Source organism: Corvus kubaryi, unplaced genomic scaffold, assembly GCF_017639235.1.
Source record: "Corvus kubaryi isolate FWS band 111438036 unplaced genomic scaffold, C.kubaryi_AGA036_p1.0 37396, whole genome shotgun sequence".
NCBI lineage: Eukaryota > Metazoa > Chordata > Aves > Passeriformes > Corvidae > Corvus > Corvus kubaryi.
The window spans coordinates 23,490,259-23,516,602 of record NW_024581135.1 but is presented as its reverse complement, the minus strand read 5'-3'; the positions used below and the strand labels follow the sequence as shown (position 1 = coordinate 23,516,602).

General features: G+C 38.8%; 1 protein-coding gene across 3 annotated transcripts in view; it reads left to right on the top strand.

Moving 5' to 3' along the window:
* The first annotated feature begins 210 nt into the window (after window positions 1-210).
* The window catches only part of CWC22 (CWC22 spliceosome associated protein homolog), a 30,356-nt gene continuing 4,222 nt past the window's right edge, over window positions 211-26,344 (top strand). The window contains exons 1-19 of one of the 3 annotated variants that reach the window (XM_042041001.1): window positions 211-279; window positions 803-914; window positions 3,581-3,648; window positions 4,298-4,420; window positions 4,529-4,783; window positions 5,252-5,380; window positions 7,185-7,353; window positions 7,754-7,807; window positions 8,709-8,844; window positions 8,926-9,132; window positions 9,254-9,316; window positions 9,640-9,735; window positions 12,251-12,332; window positions 13,497-13,557; window positions 22,058-22,135; window positions 23,267-23,419; window positions 24,272-24,399; window positions 25,368-25,469; window positions 25,578-25,774. In XM_042041001.1, the coding sequence (XP_041896935.1) occupies window positions 888-914; window positions 3,581-3,648; window positions 4,298-4,420; window positions 4,529-4,783; window positions 5,252-5,380; window positions 7,185-7,353; window positions 7,754-7,807; window positions 8,709-8,844; window positions 8,926-9,132; window positions 9,254-9,316; window positions 9,640-9,735; window positions 12,251-12,332; window positions 13,497-13,557; window positions 22,058-22,135; window positions 23,267-23,419; window positions 24,272-24,399; window positions 25,368-25,469; window positions 25,578-25,774 (2,128 nt within the window). In that variant the 5' untranslated portion in view covers window positions 211-279; window positions 803-887. The other 2 variants (XM_042041002.1, XM_042041000.1) reach the window with 2 other exon arrangements.

Here is a 26,344-nt window from a genome sequence, read left to right as displayed (position 1 = left end):
GCTACATGTCCTCCTGACGGGAAACTTGTGCGCTTGGTCCCAGCGGGGTGTTTTTCCCGGGAAGCTGGGCCCGAGGAGCAGCGGTCCCACAGCAGCGGAGGCGAAGCTGCGACGCCTCCGGGCCCGCGGCGCTCGCGCTCCCTTGGAGCAGGAGGCCGCCCGGGCTCAGCGCGCGCTCCCGCTCCCAACATGGCGGCGGAGGGGGCCGGGCCGGGCCGCGCGCTCACCCCGCGCCGCCGGAAGTGACGCGTTCAGGGCCGTGCGCGGCGGCGGCGGGAGGTGCGGGCCCGGGGCCGCGGGCCGGGAAGTGTGCGGGGCTCAGGTTACGGCGGGGCGCGGGGCTCACCGGGGTACCCCTTCTCACCCTTCCCGGGAGACCCGAGAGAGCCCCCGAGAGCCGCCGGCCGGGTGCGCCCCAGGGTCGGGTGGTCGCGGCCTCCCCCGCCGTGCCGGCGCTCAGCAGCGGGCCCGAGGCCGTGGGCCGGGCGGTGAGGCGGCCCCGCCGAGAGCGCGGCGGGCGGGCCCGGGCCCGGGCCGAGAGCCGTGTGGCGGGGTCGGTGGGCAGGGCCCCGGCAGCCCCAGCCGCGGGCTGGGCACTTGTCTCGGGGCCGGCTGTGCCGCTGAGCTCCCGGCCGCTGCTGAGCAGCCGCTGTGTCACCGCAGGAAATCGGAATAGACCCGGGGCAGCCGTGCGCTTTGATTTAAGCACTTGTGTAAGCTTAGCCTTCAAGAACGAAGTAAAGGTGCGTGCTCCGGCACCGTGTGCAGTCGAAAGGTTTTGATTGTCTTTTATGTATTGCAGGTGAAATGGTTTTCATACGTTGAACTCCAGCTTGGATTGCCTCACTGCTGCACGTTGAGAACTTTGTAAAAAGCAGGAAGTCAAGATGAAGAGCAGGGTGACACAAGTAAATGTAAGTGTTCTTAAACCTAAATTGTAGGATTTGACCACTCCCATGTTACTGGTACCTAAGTTTGTAGTTGATATTATGTTAAATAAAATTTTCTGAATGCAAAGTGAGTAACACTTGTAGCTGTCAAGAGCTTACAAGTTTACAAGATAAATACTACTAGGAGTCAGTAAATTACAGCTGTTTCTAGCTCGTGTTGTCTTAACAATGAAAGTCCTGAATGTTACTAGCATATAACGTTACAATAATTGGTCAAAACTTACTGAATGATGATGGCTCAACAACAAATGTAAGCATGTAGAGGAATGGAGAAAGATTATGAAACATTTAACAGCGAACTTAAAAGATACAGAGACACAATAATTAGCAGTTAATTTGACAACTGTATGTGATACTGTGCATGTTAAAGCTTTTGCTTTTAAAAGCTATGTGGCCCATTCCTGAGTGGATGGGAGTGATTTTTTGGGAATGCAAGAAGAAAAAATTGAGAAGTGCTGTATTTGTAAAGTAGCTCACGTTTGAGACACGTTGGCAGAGCAATATTGTTAGGATACACTGCCTCAGATCTGTGGTATTTCTATGCCTGTTTGGAGCTGGGCCCTGCATAGGCTTCTTCACTCTTTTAGATCCAGCTTTTCTGACTTAAGTGGCTTGTAGTGGGGATGCTTGAGGGGTGGTTTAATACCTTCTCCTATTTTCCCAATCTGGTAGTGCTCCCTCATCTGTCAAAATAAGCCAGTTAGCAAAAGCACACTGTTTGGACACTCTCGGTTAATCATTTTGATGAAAATGGACAAGGAAGGGAACTAGCTTGTGGCAGAAATCCTAGTCACAAAGAGCTGAGGGTGACAAGTTCTTGAGCAAACATAGCTGCTTTTGCAAGGAGACATGATAGGTGGCAAACACAGAAACAGCCATAATATTGTTTTATTTCTGTGAACACTTGTCTTTTTGGTTCTGCCTGGGCAGAGACAGATGATAAAGAACCCATGAGAATGGATCATCCTAAAAAGACCCACTACCTTCTTCCCATCTGCTAGATAGGATTTAAATACAGTAACTGTTCTGTGTTATTCAAAGATTTTTATTACTGCTTGCTTGGAAGCTTAGGATACAGACTGGCATTATATTACTGAGCTGGGGAAAAAAACCAACTTAAGTACTTTTCTTGGCCTTGAATGAATTCAGTGATCTGTGGTGTAATGAGTATTGAAAGGGTAAGAAAACCTTGGTGAATATGTGAATTTCTTGTACTATCTCTGCTGTCAAAGATAATGTGGCTCTAAAATTAAACAGTCAGGTGGATGTAACTTTCATAGTGAGGCATGCTCCCAGTGGACAGTGCAATGGCCTTGGTTCGTATCGTTGTCTTAATGCAGGCAAGAGAATGCTGGGTGTTTGAAGTGCACCCTTAGAAATGCAATATTCTAGGGTGTGTTATAGTGGCCTCAAAAATAAAATTATTTATTTGCATGTATACACTCCCCCCAGTTAAGTTTTTGAAGATAACAGTCTGCCCTGCTCTTTATGGAGGAGGTGTCATTATATTCTAGTCACCCAGAGTTTTAACTGGTTCTTTAGTGGTTCTTCAGAACTGGTGTGCCAGCATGTTGGTGGAGAGGGTGCCACTTCCGTGAATGAGCTGAGGGTTGCTGCTGGGAGTTCCATCAAGGTGCATAAGGAAATACTTGTGATGAGTTTCTGCATCAAGTGAGGTGCTCCCTATTTCACAGTTAATCACTGTGTGACAACATGAGATCATGGTTCTGAAAAATCATAAGTAGTATTTTAAAGGAAGAGATGACCCTTGCTTGCAATGAAAGTACTGAGGTTACAAATGCTGCTGTTTGGCTCTACCAAAGTTGTTTAGAACCATCTTAATGAATATCTTTCTATGTTTGTTGTAGATGCTGTCACGTTCTGATTTTTGTATGACTCCATACTTCTATATGTCCTGGTTCAGCCCATGGAATTTGGTGTGAACTATTTAAGTGTGTATCACTTAAACAATCCTGCAAATCTGCCAAGTAGAACAGTGCAGCTTAGATGTTTATAATGTATGCAGCTAGGAATGACTCATGAGGAAATAAATTGTGGTTAGTAAAAAGGGGGAACATAAGGAAAAATTAATAAAGGGGACTTCTAGGAGAGAGGAAAGACACTCTTTAAACAAGAAGTGGTGGAATTGTGTTCATGGTATTGCATGTGATACAACAAAGTGGAATAGCATCAGGAAGCAGGAAAGGCAGGTCAGTGGTGCATCTACTCTCATCTTCAGCAGCAATTAACAGCAGATGCCTTGAAAAGTTTAGTATTAGGGTAACTGTAAAAGTACTTGCTGACATACACTCCCTCTCTCTACCTGTTTGCAGCTTCCCGAGCCCGATAAAGTTTTTTGGTAGTCTGTGCAGATTTTTCTTCAGTGTTTGTTCAGTGCCTTGAACCTGAATAGGCATTTTGCATCTCCAACATCCTGTAGCAGGATGTCCAGCTGCTTAACTGTTTGTTCCTAGAGAACCAGCTCTCCTTGTCATACCTGACTGCCATTAGCTTTATTTGATGGCCCTCCATGTAAAGGAGTGGGAACTGAAGGCATGGTGTGCTTTGATCTGAAGATGGGTGCTCACAGTCATGTTGGGGCTTGATTTTTTTTCTTTCTTTCCTTAAAGCATGGTTCCAGTCACGAAAGGAAGGAAAACTATGGTTCCCGACATGAAAGTTTGTCTCCAGAGGACAGGTAGAATGAATGATTTTTATATCCTTCAATTTGGTATAATTACCTCACATAATGAGTTAGAGAAGTTAAAAAAATCATCAGGTTGTGTTTCTTTTTATATATTACCATAACTAAGTGGTAAAATCCAAGTGTAGATTTAATAAAATACTTGAATGTCAGTATAACAGTAATTAAATTGATTTATTACTAAAACTCCACACTTAGTTAAATTATCATGAGACTTGAAAGTGGAAATTACATGCCAGCTTTTTGCACAAAGTCACATATTGCTGATACCACAATTATCATTTTTGTGCAAGACTGCTTTGTGCTGTACAGGCCAAAGTAGATGGAACCAAATGAATACATGTGTTCCAAGGAATGCAAGCTGCTGAATTTACCTTTGGTGTTTGATGTTATTATTGCTAATTATTTAATTTTAAATTCTAGGAGCTTTCTTTTACAGTCAAGCTTCTTTGATTTTTGATAATTTTTTCCTGACAACAAATTATTGTTAAAGTAGACCCTTTTGTTGGAGTGACATATTTTGAAACTCCTGTTGCAGAATTAAAACACTTCTGCATTGTAAGTTTATATTGCAAGTTAATATTAATACCATTGCTTTTCTCAGCCTCTTACTAAGAATTTTTGTGTCTTGGGTTGCAAATAGGGATATGGAGCGTGATAGGTCTCGGTCTCCATCTCCCAGGAAGAGGAGATACTCTGATGACAGCAGATATGATGAGGAATATTCAAGACGGGAATACTATGATGATAGAACTTCAGATGGAAGGTATGAAGCCCTTTCTTAAGCAGTAATAAAATACTTATTTTAAAGAATAAAATGTGAAACTTTCCATGTCCACTTGGGTGTTTAGTGGGTGGTTTTTTTTCTTTTTAGAAGGATGGAAAGGGGGAGAGATAGACATGAGAGATGGGAGGACAGAGAATATGATCGAAGGAAGCAGAGAAGGTACTCCTCACCTGACCGTAGGAGTCCAGAGAGGTCGACAGGCCAGAGCTCACTTGCTCATGATGAGACTGCCTCAAAGAAGAAGAAAGAAGAAGTGGATCCAATCCTCACTCGCACAGGTGGTGCATATATTCCACCTGCCAAGCTCAGGATGATGCAAGAGCAAATCACTGATAAAAATAGGTGAGTTCAAAGTTATATACTAGTGGTTTTGCTGCAAGCAAAACAGTTATGGTGTTTAGAGAATTTTGGGAAAAATGGGATCCATTAAGGGTTGTGATCATTGTTTTGAAGGTATATTTTTGTCAGAAGAGAGATAAGAGAATCAGATTAAAACTGTGCCTGCTTCTGCTGCAAAGTGTAAATGATAAGGTAGGATATAGAATGTAGCTAGGAATTTTTTGGAACATCTTAGAAAACAGAACATACTGGGTTATACCATATCTGCAGAGAATTACACTTTGGTTTATCATATTGGTTCAGTGATTTTTCTAGTGGTTGAATGTATAATTGTGAACAAGTCTTCACATTTCTGTAAATATTTTTTATCTATTTTACTGATTAAATGAAAATGTGAATGTATGCTATATATATGAAAATTTAGTGCAACTTCAGATTTATACATTGATAATTTTTGATGCTTTGTGATAGCTTGGCATATCAGAGGATGAGTTGGGAAGCCTTGAAGAAGTCAATCAATGGTCTTGTCAATAAAGTGAATGTATCTAATATAGAAAACATCATTCATGAGCTCCTTCAGGAGAATATTGTTCGGGGAAGGTAAGTCTTAGTATTATAAAATAATTGTTTTGCTTTCCTGGTAACATATGCGCTGTTCATGTGTACACTATTGTGTGTGCTATGTGTAGTGTACAGGTGTTAGTCAGATTTTAGTATTAACCTTAGGCCATATTGTCCTATTCAGAATATTCCCTTCCTTGGGAAAGGGTTTGTATGTTGGGTGGAATAAAACAGTGCAGCAGATGGTGTATATTTCCTTTTCTTAAGGTTTTCCCGTGCATTTTACTTGAATGACTTGTAGTTTGCAGGTGCCACTGTCTATCTACTTTTTATAGTGCTGGATTTTTTTTTTTCCTGGGACAAATAATATTTGTGGCCAAGATTTAGCAAAACAAGTTTTACTACAGTTACCTGTCAGAGTTGTTTATTGTTGTAGTGTAGAGAAAAGACCATTATGCTATTGGAGCTTGGTAGATCCAGAAATAATTCCATTACATTTCAAACAGATAGCAACACTTTTTCTGTCACAGATTTATTTGAGGAGGAATGCATTACTTTTTGTGGATGTTATACCTGATGGAAAGATCAGAATTGCAGCTAGCATAAAAATAAGAGAATTAAGTAAATTAAATAAAATAGAGAGTGTGCAAATAATTCCTGAATGTGATTTCTGTTAAGTAATAGTAATAATGCAGTTATTATTAAGTTTATTAAGTAAAAGTTATAATGAAGTTTCAGACTTTTGTAGGGCTGCTTTTTACTTGCCTGCATTTCATGTCCTTGAAATTTAATTTTCGTACTAGCAATTAATTTAAAAATGAGCTTATTGAATATTTTTAGAATATACTTGTCTGTGAAAGTTTTTGTGTGTGGTTTATAAATGTCAAAATAATGTAGATGGGAAATGACACCATTTTCCTCCTTCTTACAGTTAGTTCTGTACTTCCAAACTTGCTCAAAGGTACATAGAAAAGTAAGGAGATGAACTTTTATCTGTCAGGTCCTTTCCTGAGGTTTTAAGTAGAGGATAAAAAACGACTGAAACAAACCAGTTCTGGTTTGTAAGCAAGAAGTAACTAATTTCAAAATGGGAATATTCTGGTTCTGTGCACTAGTATGAAATGAGTTCTATTCTGTTTGTCAATGCCAAAGTAAGTAGGAATAAAGTCCCTATGTACTCTGTATTTAGTACTCTGTAGGAGGGTTTTTTTAGGATTTCAGTAGACAACAAGGAAGATAGATGTGGATATCAGTGTGTACTTTGAAGATTCGCATTTGGAGGTTTGTTTTGTTTTTATCCTCACCCGCATGTATTCGAGTAACACAGCAAAAGTCAAATTCTGTGTGCTCCTAAGTATTACAGAAAGCAAAATTGAGAGGGGGGGGAAGCAAGTCACAGATTCTTTTCAGACTTTCTTGATAATAAATGTGAAAGAGATCATTTAAACAATAAAAGAACTATTATCTCATGAGTCCTTTGTTTACATTTATTTAGGCTCTAAGTAGTATTTTGCAATCAGACTAAGTTCAGATTAAAAAAGAAATAATTTCAGGATACAAGATGGGTTTTTGCATGCTTAGCATTTTTAAGTGTAGTTCTAATATGAACAATATTTAGTGAAAGATATTGTAACAGTTTAAGAACTTTTCAGTTTAGACAGATTTGTGCAACATATTTTGCAAAATTCCGTTTGTGGCATGATGAATCAGTGGTTTGAAAATGATCATCTGGTTTCTTCCAGCTATTCCAACTGCTCAACACTATTTTGTGTGGTAAGTACTGAATAAAAACATTACATGCTTTATTACCAGAAAAGTCTTTAAAACTTACATGTCTTTACAGGGGATTGCTGTCTAGATCCATTTTGCAAGCTCAGAGTGCCTCTCCGATTTTTACTCATGTTTATGCAGCTCTTGTGGCAATTATAAATTCAAAGTTTCCAAATATTGGTGAATTGATCCTCAAGAGGCTGATACTGAATTTTCGCAAAGGATATCGCAGAAATGACAAGGTATGTAAAATGTGAAGAAGCAACGTGCTGAAATGTGGAATTCTGCTTTGTAACTGTGTCAGGTGTGTTCAAAGGAGCACAGCCAAGACATAGGTCAAGACCAGTTTCTGGGACATTTAGTAGTATTAGAGTATCATGAAAAATGATACTCCAATACTACTACAGTGACAGCCTATTCTGAATGGGTACTGTGATAGTTTGGGGGTTTTTTTGTTTTGGTCAGAGGTGTTTAATCTTAATTGTTTATTTTTGAAAGTGGACAGGGCTAATTGTGAACAGCTACCAGTATCCCAAAGTAGTTTCATGACTCTAATTTGATTGTGAGATATGCAAATCTATTGTATGAGTTACAAATTTTTTCTTCCCTATGTTAAAATTTCCTGGTTTATTTCTTTTGCAGCAACTCTGTCTAACATCTTCAAAATTTGTTGCACATTTGATGAATCAGAATGTGGTATGTTACTTTGTTTCTACTCAATCCAAACTGTATATGGCTACATTTTAGTTTTAACAGCAGTACACTAAGTGAAGATGCTCTGTCTGTTCTGAAGGTTACTGAAAGATAATCTGATTGTGGTGCCTGCTTTAAGTTGATAGAGTCTCTTTAGAAAAGATATTGGTAATTGCTTATGCAGTTATCATCACTTATCATTCCATTTATGCTCCAGACCTTCCCCAGATTTCATATGTATGTTTGGGCTGGTATTCAGGCATGTCTTGATGCAAAGCAAGGATCATTTGAGGCTGTGTCCCACAGATCTTGAACAGTTTTCTTGCAAGATGTCTGTTAGCAGAACTAGACTTAGTTGTATCTGAATCAAATTTTTATCCAGCTCTATGCCACTTGCTTATGTGTTAGAAATCAGGATGCTCTGATTTAAATAATGACAAGAAGCAGTGTTTCAGGAATCTATCAGGAATATTCAGCATTTTGGTAAAGAGGAAACTAATCTGAGATGTGCTATTTACTTACATGCATGGCCCTGGAAGATCTGATTTAATTATGGATACAATGCACTTAGAACTAGGTTCTGTAATGCAAGTGCTGGTTTATTTTCTTCTTGGCAATGCATTCTATTATTTTCTTAGTGGCAAAATATTTTTCATTGCTTGCTTGTTCGCTTCAATAGCATAGTCACATTCACTACAAAATTGGTGTAAATACTGGTGGTGAAACTGGATTTGAAATTTTGACTTCCTCTTAATCAGCTTTGCCCCACTACTGCTGCCTTGTGTGTGTGATTAACCTACTGTTTTGTGGCATCCTCAAAGGCTGGACAGGTCTGTCCAGTAAATCACTGTGATGATAGTGTAACATTGTGCATCCTGATTCTTTGCTGATACTCTTTCCACAGGCTCATGAGGTTTTATGTTTGGAAATGCTCACTTTGCTTCTTGAAAGGCCTACTGATGACAGTATTGAAGTAGCAATTGGATTTATTAAAGAGAGTGGGCTCAAATTAACAGAAGTTTCTCCTAGAGGTATTAATGGTAAGTACAGTTAGCCAAAACCTATCTTGGCATTTGTATTAGTAAGTACGTTTCATATTTACATTTCTCTCTTTTCCAAAGCAATCTTTGATCGCCTTCGACACATTCTGCATGAATCTAAAATCGATATGCGTGTTCAGTACATGATAGAAGTCATGTTTGCTGTACGAAAGGATGGCTTCAAGGATCATCCAATCATTCCAGAGGGATTAGATCTAGTGGAAGAGGAGGATCAGTTTACTCATATGTTGCCATTGGAAGATGACTACAACCCAGAGGATGTTCTTAGTAAGTTAGAAATGGAAGACAATTCCTTAATTGTATTCCCCAAGAAAATAAAGTCAAGATTAAATATTAGTAGTTCTTCTTCAATTTGTGTTTTAAATAAAGATTCTCTTTTATTCTAAAGATGTTTTCAAGATGGATCCAAACTTTATGGAAAATGAGGAGAAATACAAAATGCTGAAGAAAGGTAGGAATATCTGCGTGTATACACAACAGTTACCTATGGCATTTGCTTATTCAGCTGTTGCTGCCAACGTTTATTTAACAGTGGGTGATATTTCTGTCCTGTGTAGCTGTCATTCAGTTCATAGACCTTTCCTTTGTGTTGCTGCTACTCAGTGTTGTTTCTCCAACTATGTTTCCATTCAGTTATGATATACCTGCTTTTTGGCCTCTTCCACGTTCTGCACCTGAGACATCCTTTCACTCTTCAGGTGTTGGATCAGGGTTTTTTTTGTAATGAAAGTACTGTGGTCTGTATTCCATTAATCTGGGATACTGCTCTTTCAGAAATTCTTGACGAAGGTGACACTGAATCTGAAGGAAATCAAGAAGCTGGAAGTAGTGAGGAAGAGGAAGAAGATGATGAAGAGGAGGATGAAGATGGTAAGTGTATGACTGGCATCTTACAAGCATTCAATTGACTGTAGATGAAAAAGGAAAGAAAAGCTTAACTTCTTAGATGGTTTGCAAAGCTGAGATGTTCAAATGTTAAGGAAAGTTTTCCTCTTCAATTATTCTCAGATCTAAGTGTTTACTAGCAACTAGTATAAAAGTAATGGTCTGGAAGGAAGCATTCAGCACATGCAGAAAAGGAAAAGCAACTTTGCCACATTTTTCTTGACAGCATCAGTTTGCAGTCACCTGCAAACATGAGACATGAAAAAGAGCAAAATGAAAACACTTGCTTAAACTTTTTCATGCTCTATCATATTTTTAAATCACTTCCAAAATTAGAATGGATTTTATTACAGCTGTATCTACATCCTCCATATCTCCCTTCAGTACAGCCCTCTTTCTTGATCGGTAGTGGAGACAAGGCTTACTCATTTTTAAAGAATGTATTCAACTCCCAGGAGAAAAAGGTTGATGGATAAGCATAACTGAGATTTTTGTGCAGACTGAGTAACTGAAAAGCCAGTCAAGTATTGTTCTTGTGGAATACCGGGAATGGATTTCCTTATTAGTTTGGTGGAGTATTTCACAGAAGAGCCAAGCTCCTAGGCTGATGAAAAGTATGAGCATTCACATAATTTTTCGTTTTCAGGTAAGGTAATGGACCAGTTTATACTGAGTGTTGTCATGCAGCACTTACAGGATGGCCAGGGCATCAGACCCAGCCAGCATGGGTTTACGAGGGGTAGGTCTGCCTGACCAGCCTGATCTCCTTTTATGACCAGGTGACTTGCCTGGTGGATGCGGGAAAGGCTGTGGATGTTGTCTATTTGGAGTTCAGCAAGGCCTTTGACAGTGTCTCCCACAGCATACTCCTGGAAAAGCTGGTAGCCCACAGCTTGGACAGGTGCACTCTTTGCTGGGTCAGGAACTGGCTGGATGGTCAGGCCCAGAGAGTGATGCTGAATGGTGCTGCATCCAGCTGGCAGTCACCAACGGTGTCCTTCAGGGGTCTGTACTGGGACCAGTTCTGTTCAGTATTTTTATTGATGACATGGGTGAGGGTATTGAGTCCTTCATTAGTAAATTTGCAGATGACACTAAGCTGGGAGCTTGTGTCGATCTATTGGAAGGAAGGAGGGCTCTGCAGAGAGACTTGGATTGATTGGATGGGTGGGCAGAGTCCAACAGGATGAAGTTTAGTAAGTCTAAGTGCCGAGTTCTGCATTTTGGCCACAAAAATCCCCAACTACTTTACAAGCTGGGGACGGTGTGGCTGGACAGCGTCCGGGCAGAAAGGGACCTGGGGGTGCTGGTCAACAGCCAACCGAATATGAGCCAGCAGTGTGCCTTGGTGGCCAAGAAGGCCAGTAGCATCCTGGCCTGCATTAGGAACTGTGTGGCCAGCAGGAACAGGGAGGTCATTCTTTCCCTGTACTCGGCACTGGTAAGGCCACATCTTGAGTGCTGTGTCCAGTTCTGGGCCCCCCAGTTTAGGAAGGATGTTGAGATGCTTGAGCATGTCCAGAGGAGGGCAGCAAGGTTCGTGAGGGGCTTGGAACACAAGCCCTGTGAGGAACGACTGAGGGAACTAGGGTTGTTTAGCCTGGAGAAAAGGAGACTCAGAGGTGACCTTATCACTCTCTACAACTTCCTGAAAGGAGGTTGTAGACAGGCAGGGGTTGGTCTCTTCTACCAGGCAGCAACTGACAGAACAAGAGGATGCTGTCTCAAACTGTCAGGGAAGGTATAGGTTGGATATTAGGAAAAAGTTTTTCACAGAAAGAATAATAAAGTATTGGAATGGTCTACCCGGGGAGGTGGTAGAGTCACCATCTCTGGATGTGTTTAAAAAAAGACTGGACATGGCACTTGGTGCCATAGTCTAGTTGAGGTGTTAGGACATGGGTTGGACTCGAAGATCTTGGAGGACTCTTCCAACCTCGTGATTCTGTGATTATTTACGATTTTACCGAACTTCAAAAGACTGAAGGAATAGTGAATATTTTAGAAATGACAGTGTTCCCAGAATGGTTTGGTTCAGAATGGATTTTTCTATGCTTGCTCCAGGACTTTGCAGAATGCTCTAATGTAGATCCTACACGTAACAGGAACTAAGAATTGCCTGTTCGAATCAGAGATGCCACATAAAGCATAGTATAGCTGAATTATGCAGAAAATAGATTACTAGTAATGTTGACAAGAAATGTTAAACCTAGAGGTTGCAGTGACTAAGAAACTTAGTCTTTAAAAGAATTGCCCTTTTAAAACTGTCTCTAAATGTTTACCTTTGTTACAGATGAAGCAAATACTGATTTTTATATTTTTTCCTTATCTATAAAAATAAACATAAAAAAATACATAAACCTGCAAATAGGCCTAAGTACTTGTAGAAAAATAATGTGCTACAGACTCAGTAAATGGTAAATAGAGCTGTCCTAAAAAATTACTACATGTGTCTTCCTTAATGTTTTGCTCTTTACGAACCCTTGTTTTTCTTTTCCAGGTCAGAAAGTTACTGTCCATGACAAAACAGAAATTAACCTGGTCTCTTTCCGTCGTACAATTTATCTTGCTATTCAGTCAAGGTAAATATAAATTATACACCTATGAGAGTAGTTCTTTTGAAATCAGTGAACTGTAATTCTCTTTCTTTTAAAGTTCTTTGTTAATGTGTAATTTTAAAAAAAAGAAGTAGGGAAGTGTTCTTTATGGACCCTGACCTGACTGTGTAAAGCAGACTGTTTTCCCAAATTCTCATTCTAAGATGAATCTTGTTTGTTTCAAAATGTTTGGGTAGTGGACTGGGACTACTGCTGTAATGAGAATTTTCTGAGTGAACAGAAAGTCAGTGATCTTCAGATTTTACAGCATCTTGAGAATTCATGAAAAAAAATTGAGACTACACTTAGTACAGTCCATCTCCACATCTGAGATGGAATTCTGCAGTGTGGTTCTCCTTAGGCCTGTTGCCATCTTCATTGTTTGGAAAATAAGTATGCAGATACCAGCCCTGAAGTACAGTCTTGTGGTCGTCTTGGGAATGAACTGCCCTTGCAGTACGTGGCACGAATACCCCAAACCTGCTGGATGTAGCTCCTGTGTCACCAGGGTGAGAGGAGGGATTTATCCCTTGCGGCCCATAATACTCTGCAGGTCCGATCCTGCATGAGGAGTGCGATGATGTAGTTGTGGTGTTGATCATTAGACACAGGAATTAATACCATACTGAGGGGTATCAAAGGCTTTCACATTGCTCAAAGTTACTGTTAAATACTTTCTTGCCACACTCGAATTTCATCTTATACTTGAGGGGCAAGATGTACCCAGTGGTAGCTAAAGGCTTTCAGAACAGGAGTGCCAGGAGGAGACTGTGGTATAATACTGCTTTTGGAGCTTGTGTGTAGTGCTTGTGTTTCAGTGAGTTTCAAAATATGCAAAACGAGCTCCCACTTTTCTGCTTTTTAAGTTTTATAAGATGACATAATAGTAATAACGACTAGAATCATCCTGGTTTTAGATTGCCTGCAAATGTAATCACTTTGGATTAATTTTCAGATAGAAACTCCTGAAATACAAAATATTTATTAAAAAAACTCACAACAATAAAATATCAGCAAATCAAACAGCTGAGATACTTCACTTCAAAACAGTTGAGATTTCAGGACCAATGATCAATCTTTATAGTAGAGTTCTGGAATGTTTTTAGCATAGCATATATTGCACTGATAATAAGTATCTTTTCTATTCAGCTTAGACTTTGAAGAATGTGCTCACAAACTGCTGAAGATGGACTTCCCTGAAAGTCAGACTGTAAGCCTTTATTCTTACTCTATTTGTTACTGACATTATTAAGACACAATACTGTGGTAGTACCTAAAAGCCTTGCTTATGTTCCACAACCTAGTTTGCATAGCAAGCAGGTGAATGAGTGTCATTCCTTACAGCTATTGTTCCTCAAAATTAATTTCACAACCTTTAGAGCAAATAGACTGACACGTTTCATAAACAATTTGTCTTACGCGCGTTCTCCTTTCTGTCAAGCAACACAAATGTTTGCTCACAGCCTGTTTAAAAAGGTCTTTTGTTTGGCCTGGTGAAACTTCTATCCTATGACAAGAGTGCAGCAGCATGGCAATCATTCTCAGAGTTCTGTCTCTGAAAGAACTCGGGCTTGAAGATAATACTTGCAGGCAGCTGTAGGCTTTATCAGTAGGGCTTGAAATTTAGCACAGTGCTAAGGGTGTGTGGTTTTGGTGCTTTCACAGTCTTTGAATAACAGTGTATTGAATTAAAGCAGTTTTAAGTATGATTGCTTTACTGTAATTTTGGAGATCATAAGACCAAAGCTCTTTTGTCCTCAGACTCTGTAAGACCAATGCAATTGCTGTGTTTCCAAGAATGGAAACTGTTCTTCATCCAGTACTTCTATTCAGTACTGGTAGAACGTAAATACCCATCTAATTTTCCAAGCAGCTTTTCAGTCAGCTGTAAGCTGTCATCATGGGCGAGCTCTTAACTTCTTGTGGCTTTAATTATCAGTTTTATTTGAAACTGTGTGTGTGATCAGTAACTTTAGTATAATACTAACTAGTAAGGGGATACCTGGATTGCACTTAGGTGTTCTTTGAGAACTTGTTTACCTAACGTTTTTTCAATTCTTGTACTATTTTGTTTCTAAGCCATTTGCATGGAAGTAAACAAAGAATTGAGATTGTGTATTTTTTATCTAGTTCTCTAATTCTGTGCATGAAATGCAATATTAAGCATGTATCAGATTAAAATTCTCAGTGAAGTATACATAACCTGAAGAATTCTAAAGAGAAAAAAAAAAATGTTTCCCAGCAAATCAATTCAGGTATAAAGAATAGAGCAAATAATCTAGAATATCTGTACTAGAGCATACAACAGTTATAATACATAACACTTCTTGCTTGTTGGATAACTGCACATAGAACTACTTAACTCTTGGGATTCAATACCATGGCAGTCTCTGTCAGCTTCTAACTTCTGTGGGCAAAAGCTGCTCAGAAAAAATAAATTTCACAAGGGAAGGGAAAAAAACCCCCAACAATTAGTATCAAGCTATAATTCAATACTAGGAGTAGGAATTATTACAATTCAAGGTTCAAAACTGTTGTAAAACTGCATCCTCTTACCACATGAGGCTGCTTCTTTGCGCTGATTTTTTTTTCCTTCAGAATCATAATTACTCTTCACCTCATTTAATCAAAGATATGAGAGCTTTGACTTGCTTATTGTATAGAATTAACCTCCTTTATGGGGACAAAAATTGAAAAAAAAAAAAGTGCTTCCTGATCAGTGTGAGAGCAGAAAGAACAAGCAGATGTAGGCAGTAAAATTACTCAGGGATTTCTAGGACTTGAGTCTGTACGTGTGGATAAAAAAACCTGAATGCACTCAGCAGGAAATTTGTTTAAATTAGCTGCCAGTTTTTAAGCTAGAAAAATCATCTTTTATTCGTTCAAGCTACTGTCTTCAAATTGAAGCCTTTATTGAGTTAATTCCCACTGCCTTCATTAAAAAACAAGCCATTATTAAGTTTGCAGGTGACACCAAGTTGGGCAGGAGTGTTGATCTGCAGGAGAGCAGGAAGGCAGAGGGATCTGGATGGGCTGGGTCAATGGGCTGAGGCCAACAGTGTGAGGTTCAATGAGGCAAAGTGCTGAGTCTTTCCCTTGGGTCTCAACAGCCTCAGGCAGCACCACAGGCTGGGGCAGGGTGGCTGGAAAGCTGCCCAGCAGAAAGGGACCTGGGGGTGCTGGTTGACAGCGGAGGAACATGAGCCAGCAGTGCCCAGGTGGCCAAGAAGGCCACTGGCATCCTGGCCTGGATGAGGAATAGTGTGGCCAGCAGGACCAGGGCAGTGATTGTCCCTTTGTACTGGGGACTGTAAGGCAACACCTCGAGTGCTGTGTGTGGCTGAGGGAGCTGGGCCTGTTCAGTCTGGAGAAGAAGAGGCTCAAACGGGACCTTATCACTCTCTGCAGGTACCCAAAAGGAGGGTATAGCCACGTGGGGGTTGGTCTCTTCTCCCAGGTAACAAGTAACAGGGCCAGAGGAAATGGCCTCAAGCTGCACCAGGTGAGATTTAAATTAAATACTAGGAACAATTTCTTCTCTGAAAGGGTGGTCAGTCATTGAAACAGGCTGCCCAGGGAAGTGGTGGAATCACCATCCGTGGAAGGGTTCAAAAAAGACTTGTGGATATGGTTTAGTGGTAAGCACGGTGGCACTGGGTTTACAGTAGGACTTGGTCTTATCATTCTCTACTATTATTCTTTTAGCTGTAAAGCACTTCTTTCCTTTTTTGGTCTGTTTTACTGAAAGCTTCAACAATCTGTACTGCAGGATCTGGTGTCTTTTATCTATAATGTCTTTGCATGTTCTGATTCAAATCTTTAAACAGTCTTGAGAAATTCCCAAAATGTTTGCTGAACTCTAAGGTGACCCAGCAAACTTTGTTTATGCTCATTCTCTCTTCCAACCCCTGCTATGAATGGCAGTCATCACGAGAGGCAGGAACTAGAGGCATTTAGCTGAAATAATCCTTAAAAATCAGGTGAAACTTAAGATTCTAATTGCAAAATTTTTGTGCAAATCAAGTCTGATTTTACAGTAACTTTGTGCTTTTCTTCCAAAAGGCTTTACTTAATAAAATAATATTTATTTAATTCTGTTATTAAGACTTTTCCACAGGTTTTGAGTAGTAAACTGTCAAGTATAATCAAAAAACTAGTAAGAATATCTGAAACGTGAAGACAGATGCGAACAACAGGTTGGAGACTAATACAGTCTTACTGACTATCTTTCTGGTTAACTCTTCCAGAAATCTTCATGTATAGAAATTTTTGGTGTGATTTATCAGGGCTGAGTTCAGAAATACATTAGCAGTTTTTATCAGTGGTTGAATTATCAGGTTATCATGTCACATTAATTGCTGTGCAACACAAGTTGTTTGTCTGCTTAATACCAGTAATGGATCTGTCGCACAGCTCTGACTCGCAGAAAGAGGATTAAGGTTCAGATGGATAATCTGTGGACTGGAACAACATAATACTGCTTTTTGGCATTGCAGTTTGGGACCAGCTGCTGAGGGGGGATGTCAGCATTCCTCTGATTTCCCTCCCCCTTCCCCTCCCCCCCCCCAAGGAAAGACATTCAAAGTGTTGAAGTTCTTTCATTTCTAAGTAAATTTACTAGGAGGTGGGTTTGCTTTTATTCATGTTATTTAAACCCAACTGCAGATGAAGCCTGCAGATGAAAAGTCTGTACTACAGTCTGTAAGAAGCTGTTCTAAACAAGCCTTGCAATTGCTTCTTTGGGCAATTCAGTCTTGGCAGAGCTCAATATTTTACTTTTTTTAAAAAGTACTGTTATTATCTCTGTTAAAGCTGCATTAATCCCATGCATTACTAAAGAAGAAAATTTAAATAATTTAAAACTGTAGTTAGAGGAGTGTGGTATTACCAGTTGTACTGGCTTCTGAACTGTGAGAAAGCAGGCAAACAAGCCCAGCTGAAATGCAGACAACTAAAAAAATTAAACCAACCATACACTGTTCTTGCTCTTTGAAAGTGTGCCTAAAATTGATTGGCTTTTAGGCTTTTTTTCTTTCTTGGCTTGTGATAAGAACTAAACTTGTATTCAGAAATGTTGCTAAATTAAATTAGAGCCTCTTCTAACACCATGCCTATTCCAGATAAAGGTAATGCGTCACCAGATATTTCTTTTTTGTTTTTTGTTTACTTAAAATGAGAAAAATTCTTGCAGGCACAGCCTTCTTGAAAGAATTATGCATGCATCTGACACATCTTCATTTTTACAGGGTGGTGTCACTTGCTCAAAGCAGTCCTAGTTGGTGGTGTGGGAGTGTCAGTGTCTCGTGTTATTTATGCCTTGAGTCTTGAAGATAACACAAGTACTTATGTTGACTTGACTATTTTCACTTTAAGTGAAAATATAGTTCAGGAAACTGATGTAGAGTGGGATGGTCTAAGGCTGATAATTATGCTGGTCAAATTGATGATTTCTTAGATTCATTGGTTTCTTCTCTAATTGGAGGGCATTACATCTGGTAGGTTTAGCAAGTGCACCATGATTAGGTCACAGCCTTGCTACTGGCTGTAAAAGGTAATCATCCAAGTAGCTTTCCTGTCTTTTGAAGCAGGAGTTTTTGTGGGCCTGAGATGCAGAGTCATTCTAATTTTCTGTGATTTATCAATTAAAAAATAAGTACATATCATACACATGTAATGTACATACCATGTTGTGGTATTTGTTGATGTCTGCAAAATGAAGGTACAGAATCCACACAGAATTAGGCTGTTGTGTTACTGACAGCAGGCATTAACTAGAATTTTGACTAGGTTTTGATCTTCCACAAATGTGTGTATGCATTTAACCTAATGAGATGGAATTGTTCAGATTACTCCAGCGAAATCACTTAAAGTGAAGTTTGCTTGTGCAGCCTTCAGGTGGAAGGAAAGAGATACTGTGGGACTTGGATGTATTATTTCACTCTTTTGTGTGTGTTTGTGTGTTGCAGGCTTGTAGCAGCATGATTAAAAATATATTTCTCCTTATATCCAGTTAATGATTCCAGTGTAAAATATTGTCTGATTTATGCAAGATTTGTGATAAGCATATTCAGCTTTAAGCATATGTTGCTTTAAACATAAAAGAGGTTGAGCAAAAAAAGGGACAAAAGTTGAGGAAAACCATTAGCTGAGCACAGGACAGACCTGGAGACTTTGTAGTAGCTGCTAAAAGCACTGCACATAGTTTGACAAGAGGCTGCCTGCCACTGAAACGCCTTCCATGGCTTTGCCAGCTTTGGATATAAGTGGTAACATGACAAAAAAAGAAGAGAAAGCAGAGATGCTGGGAAAAGCAGTCCCTGTGATGGTTACACCCATTAAAATATGCAGCAGTAAGGAAGGCTTTAAGGTAGTCAGTGGAAGTAAAATACGCTTCAGTGAAATAAAAGAGGAAAAGAAAAAGTGTGGCATTTGTAAAAGCAGTAAAAATACATAAAATGCAAGGCACTCATTTCACATAATTCCAATTTCACGTTGATTTAAATGAACCTAAGGCCTTCACTAGGTTTGCTCCCAGCAAATAATTTCCTTTAGTTCTGTGAAGAAACTTCTAGAAATGAAGTGTTGACATTGAAAGTTTTATATTTTAAGAATAGCTTACAGGTTGGGGATGTCTCATGATGGCTTCAGCTTGTGTAGGCAGTGGATGGAGCTGTGGGGCTGGCAGGGGAATGGAGGTGGAAGTGGCATCACTTCCAGCTAGGGAGGGCAGAAGCGATGTCCACATGGAGGCTGCCTGTGGGGCAGCTCTGAAATTGCAGTCTTGGCTGAATGCAAATCTTAAAGAAATTGTGAAAAATGAGGGCAGAAGGGGCTGGGGGGAGGTACTAGCCGTGGAAAGGAACCTGTGATCAGAAGGGGGTGAGCTACTTTAGCTCTTCTGTCTGCAGTGAGCACGGCATTTGTGTGAAGCTGAGAGAATATAGATTGGGCAGGGTGTGCCTGTGTTTTAAAATGGTAAAACTGGGAGAAAAAAACCAAGTCTGATTTTTCTGTCTTTGCTTTAGCATCTTTAAATGTATGATGACACTTGCCATGTTAGGTTGAGTCACGGTTCATCTAAACGATTTTTCTGTTTGAGTAAGAGAAACAGGGAATGTTTAGGGAGGACTGTGAGAAATGCACTGTATTTAGAGGTAGCTTTCTCCTTATTTTAGCAGTTTTGGAAAGTCCTATTGTTTTCCATGATACAGTAATAAATTCAAGATCTTCACAAAAGATGATTCACCATCTGTGTGAGATGTCAGGTATTTTTGAAGTGTTTTAGTTCATGATTGGACAGCTATGTATACTTTCTTAACTAAGCTGGTTAGTTACTTGTTGAGCATTGTATGAAAACAGTTAACACAATATAGAAATTGCCTGTAAAATTGGGGAACAAATTCTTTGTGTTCTTCAGAGCAAGTGGTGGGCTAAATAACAGGCTCTTCATGCCGTAAACATCATTGGGAGTACAGAAATGAGTTAACTAACCTTTGAAGCTGTAAATTAAGCTAGAATTGCCATCTGAGCTTGTTGCATCTCTCAAAAAGTAATTAAATAATTGTAAAGTTTGTTAATTTTAAATCTGGAAGACAGTTACTCTAGACCTAACCTCAAATTGTTTAGATAACACCAGCAAGAATGTCTTTATGGGCAAACCTATTTTCATGCATGTGGTTATTTGAGATACCCTCCTAGAAATAATTGTAATATTTAATTAAAATGTTAAAATATTTAATTACTGTAAACCACAGGGGATACCAAGGCTATAATTGCATTTAAGATGAGGAAGAAAAGTAATTTGTTTTTCAAGTCTTCCTGACATTATTAACAGTGGCATCAGCACTTTACCCTTTTTATTGTTTAAAAACTGATTAACTGCAGCATTACTGTAAAATGGGATAATAAAAAAGTTAATATGCATTTTAATACATCACATTAACACAGTGTGACAGTGTTAAAAGGAATGCTTTTAAACACATCTGTAAGTTTATTTGATACATTACTGCCTTGTTATTTGGAGGGGTGGTTTCTTTTCTTTTCCAGCACGGTTGGCTTTTTATTTGTTTTGAGTTTTTATGATGGGCAAAAATGTTTCTTGTGAATACATGCTTGGAAGAATGACACAAGTGGGAGAATATGAAATCCAGTATATGCTACAGTAATTTGGTGAAAGATACAAAGAGAACAAAATGCTTGAAATCATCCAGTAGTTTTTATAGGAACGTTACTATTAGTTTAAAGAGAAATTGAACTAATAATGAAACATACATGACTGACAGCCAGAAACCTATTTGGGAGTGTCATAAATTGGATTATGCTATGGAATTTATCTTATAAGAAAACAGTAATAAAAAAAGTGAATGGGCAAAAACTGCAGGGCTGTTTTAAGCATTGTGTATTTCATGGCTTTTAATTTATATAAAAATGTTTGTTCACTTGTCTTAATGTTGCAAAATGTGCCCTGATCCAATTCATAGCTGCATTACAATCTGTAACTCAGGTAGAAGGTCAGGGAAGTGAGTTTGGTTTTAAACCTGCATGGTCTCAGTGGCCGGGACCTCTGCTCTCAGCCAGTGAAGGGCTCTGGCCTGAGAGGTGAGGTACAAAGTGTTTCCCTCTGGTTGCTGGTTTGCTGTGTGTGAAAGCAGAGGAAGAGGCAGCCACCAGAGGTTGATCTCATAATAATCTTGGGGTTATGATGTTGGAAGATGAGGAAGGGAGACAGAGAGCCTGCATTCCAGAAAGACTGGACTAACTGTCCAGCATAGTTTGCATCATGGAACAGGAGAGCATCTTCCGTTAGTCAGTCCATGTTCACCAAGGAGACAGGGAAAAATGGAAGGCAGGCTGTCGATGTTAGGGGGTACACAAACATTCTGGGAGACTAATCGAGTCAGGCTTCCTCAGTTCATTCCTAGCCAAGAAGGAGAGATGCTCTTCTGTAAAGGGTGATTCAGAATATGAGCCTAAACCAGCTGCTTTAGAAAAGCTCTTCTTGTTCTCTTGCTTATAGAGGAAGTCCAGGCATATTGGCTTCCCAAGTCTGAGTTTAGTCTTTGTGACCGTCTCCTCCAGGGCTGAAGCCATTGCAGTGAAACTCAGCCTTCTGCTTGCTTATGGTAAGCAGGGCTCGTCAGTCAAATTATGGCTGAAGAGTTAAAGGTATTAGTATATACCAAAATTTTGGAAATAGCTGCTAAGAAATGCACATTGTGTTTCCAAATGGTTTGTCTGTAAGCCATTTTGACACTTGGAAGTTGTAAAGAATTTTCATTTTCTGTAAATGCAGGGATTGGTACTACTTCAAACAAACGAAAACAATCCCCAAAAAGAAATAAAAAAAACAACTGACAAACAAAAAACCATGAAAAAAGCCCTCAAAACCTTCACTTTGGATCTTGTAGCTCCTTTATTCGCTGTGGTAAAGTCAGTTTGTAAATGAGTTCTGACTTCTTTTGGTTAGATGTATAGTGTGTTAACACATAAATCTTAGTTTAAGCAGAAGAGAAAATTTGAAGGGCAAAAGTTCATATTCATATCCCAGAGAAATTGAGAAAACTACTGGTGTTGCCAATGAAGTTTGATGTAAATGCTCATTTCAAGGCTTGCATCCATGTAAGGCTTCCTTCAGTTACTTGGTATGTACTGATGGGATTTTTTGCTGCTACAGTGAATTTACCTAGAGAAATGTTCTTTTCTTAACCCAGAAAGAACTCTGCAATATGATACTTGACTGCTGTGCTCAGCAAAGAACATACGAAAAATTCTTTGGGTTACTGGCAGGGGTGAGTTCTGTTTTCAAATTTTACACTATGTGATAGAAAATTTCATTGTTTACTCTATTTTTTGTGTGTCAAACTTAAGTTTTAATGGATAAATAAAACTAATAGTCTTTTTATCATCCTGAAAATGCTTATGTTAGTTGATTGTTTTAGTGGATTGAATTAGCACTTTGATTGTAAAAAGCATAGTGAATGCATAATGAGAGAACTTGCTTTCCCTTTATATTGTTGCTTGTTTTGCCTCTCTTTTTTTCTCATTAAGGTAGAACAATAAATCAGTGGTAAAGAAATGGTACTAAAAAGACATAATAGTATTACGAGTTTCCAGAAAATAGCCTTTTTACAGTGCTGAAGATTAGTCTTGGAGACTCTTGTCGTTTACCACCTTGTTCAAAGCTGCTTAGTAGGTTTAATTTAGAGCACAAGATGAATACTTAATGTCCTGGGCTTGTGGGTGTTTCGTTTGCTTCTCAATTAACAGCTCACTCTCTGGTTTTGTGTAACTAACTGCTATTTTAGCTGCAATTGTTTCTTACTTAAGGTTTCCCTATCGATAATATTGACATGTCTGAAGAGTTAAGATGAAGTACTTGTCTTCTCAAGGGAGCAAGTTGTGCTGAAAGGGAATGTTTCTTCTCATTTGTATTTTTCATCCATTATTTCAGGAAATCCTTTTGCTGACAGTTACAAAGCAGTAGCCATATGAATCTGCATGTTCAGATGAATATAAGTGTTGATTTCCATATTCTTTGGAATGTTTATGTTCAAAATGTCTTACCTCTGTGTTTCCTGCTGCCTCTCTAAATTGAAATAGTCATTCAGTGATGTCCTGAAAAAATGGGGTTGTATCAGGTGAAAATACTGGATGTGTAGAAGTAAAGCAAAATGCTGGATAATTTGCTGTAGTTCAGAATTGATAATTACTACTTTGCAATGCAAATGAGTTTCTTGTTCTGACAAACTGCTCAAAGCTATAAAACATATCCATTTGAGTGTTTGCTCTTTCTTCAAGGGTTATTTAAAAAGGAAGTCTTGCAGTAAATATTGACACCATCGGGTCACTTAGTTGTAGGTTATTTGCATGTTTAGTGTTCTGTTCAAACTGGTTGTTTAAATTGTACTGTGTTGTCTCAGCGCTTCTGCATGTTAAAGAAAGAATATATGGAATCCTTTGAAGCCATTTTCAAGGAACAGTACGATACCATTCATCGTTTGGAAACGAACAAACTGCGAAACGTGGCCAAAATGTTTGCTCATCTCCTGTACACTGATTCAATTCCCTGGAGTGTAAGTTAAAACAAAAAGCCACTGTCCTCGATCTCTTGTTCAACAGTTAATCTCCAGTACTCTGCAACAACACATAATGCATTAATTCTAGTATTTATTCTACAATTTTTAATGACTTGTGGCAAACTGGATTATCTGAAGTAATTTCTCAGATACTGTTGAAGAATTCTGGTTTGCTCTATCTCCTCTTTCTCCCTGCTACGCATCATCATCCTCTCTCCCCATTTTTCAGTAGTTGATTTAAGCTATTATTTTATGGAGTTCAGCTGGAATTGGTTGATTAAAAGTACTTCTTTTAGAGAAGAGTTTTGGACTTCTAAATTTTGATAAATTAGAAGTTCTATTGAATTATAAGACAAAATACTGCAATTTTATTATTTAAATACCTAATAAATAAAAGCAATCTCGCATTCTGAGATATAACAATACAACACTAAGAATGAAGAAATAAATATCAAGGTAACTTCTCTTTTCATATTGTTTTGTTTTTGTTTTATAGCCTAGTCTAATTATCATTCTTCAAGCACACATAAGTCAGTCCAAATATTTTACCTCTTTGGTATTTAAGTCCCAAATCTCTTAATTTGCCAGAAGTTCACACACCTGATTTTGTCTTGTGGAGCTTTCCTAGATAAAAAAAATCCTTAAAAAATTGCTAGCATAAATATGATCAGCAGCTGCTCCCATGTGGTAGAAAAGAATTTTTGAGAAAGACTGTCTTGACTAGAATTTATGAACCTTGGGGAAAAGAATAAGTCTCTATTAGTTATTTCAGGAGGACCAAAGTTTTTAAGATAAAGAAAAGAATGTATGTTTAAACTTAAGGCTTTATGTTTTTCTGAATATCTTCAGGTCCTTGAATGTATAATACTGAGTGAAGAAACTACCACATCCTCCAGTAGAATTTTTGTCAAAATATTCTTTCAGGAACTCAGTGAATATATGGGACTTCCTAATTTAAATGCAAGATTAAAAGATGAGTAAGTTCAAATTTTATTTTCAAAACTGTAAATTTAATTAGATTCTTTATCTGAAAACATACAGATAAGAACTCTGTGTTCAAGTTCAAGTAAGACTGCCCTTCTGTAGCTGCAGTACTTCAAGAATAAGTTCATGTATAGATTTAGTCATTGTAAAGAGTCACTTTTGAAGCTGAGTGCGTTGCTGTAATTTTGGGTTCAAGTACGTGCATGACTCTTTGCAAGATGTATCTGTTCCCCCTCCACCCCCCAGTGACACTCGGCTACACTGAGAATTTTCCAAGTGTGAGTTTATTTTAATATATTGTCAGCTATGTAGCCGCATAATAGGTGTTACTGGGGCTTGTCTTTCTGACAAAACTGTAGAAAAAGCACACAACTATTAGTAACAGTTTCTCTAGGACTGGTTACTAATCCTTAAATGTAGTATAAATAACGTTCTTTTAAATCTGTATGGGATTTAACGCATTGCATTCTGGCAACGTTACTCGCAGTTGCTTGAGCTTTTTCCTCTAAGTTGGGATTTCTTCTGTGTATGATAAAGAATCTGGTAGATGCTTTAGTTCCTGTAAACTTAAATATGAAACTATCCCTAAGGCCCTCTGTGATGGGATTTCATCATGGATCCCTACATCATTGAACTTGGTCAGCACCGGCTATCCTTTGCTATCCCAGGCTACTGCAGTTTCACTAGTCACTTCAGGGCTTCACAAAGCTGGAGTTTCTGTTGTCATTATCTGTCAGTATGTATGCAGCTCTCCATGTTTTTATGCTTTCTTAAAAGAGCAAGTTTTTAAATAGCATTTGATTAGATGCATCACAGGTACGAACAATGAAAGTATTGAAAAATGCATGAAGAGAGAACTTTTGTTTTCCTGTGGAGATCCATACGGTTTCTTTTTCAGTTTCTTTGTCAGTGAGAGTGCTGAGCTGGCATGGTGTTTAATTTAGACGTTTGTTTCCATCAGGACGCTGCAGCCTTATTTTGAGGGATTATTGCCTCGGGATAACCCAAGAAACACTCGCTTTGCCATCAATTTCTTCACTTCTATTGGCCTTGGAGGACTAACGTGAGGAACACTTTTCTGATTTGATATTTCCTCATCTTCCTTCTCCCTGTGAACAAAAAAATAAAACTGAAGAACAAATTTCTTTTTTTTTTTTTTTTTGCTTATTAGGGATGAATTACGAGAACATCTTAAAAATGCACCGAAGTTGATTATGACACAGAAGCAAAATGTTGAGTCATCAGATTCCTCTTCCTCTTCAGACACAGACTCTTCCTCAGATTCTGATTCTGACAGCAGCAGTAGTAGCTCAGAGTCATCCAGCAGCAGTGACTCCTCATCTAGCAGTGACAGCAGCAGTGACTCAGGTATTTAAACACCAGCAGTACAATTATTTGCTTCTCTTTTATTTATTCTTCTAGATATATTTATTACTGTTTCTGTAATACTTGTTTTGAGGAAAATCTGGCTATAGACAGTGGTAATTTCTCTGTTTTAAAAACTAATCAATTTTTTAATTTTTTTTTTTGCTCATGGAAATTTATTTTTGAATTTAGAAAAACTGAGTTCCATTTTTGAAAACTTAAATATCTGAGAAACATTGGTTTGAAGATTACTTTTTTTACACAGTTGCTATCTGTTGCACACTATTATGACTTCAATTTTTTGGAGGATCGGGGGATTAGAGTCATTCTCAATTATTATCTCTGTGTTTACTGGTGAACCATAGAGACTCACGTCTACAACTCTTTTCTTGGCTTAGAGTGAGCTTGATACTCCTTGTGTCTTTCCCTGGAAATACGTTGTTCTTCATGAGTCAGAAATCAGTTCTTCAGTTCTAGCAATGTGTTTAAATATTGTTCTCCATCTGAGTTCCTATTTCTAATTTCTCTGCTTCAGGAAGGGCTTGTGTGGTGATACAGTGAAGGTTCTGGTCT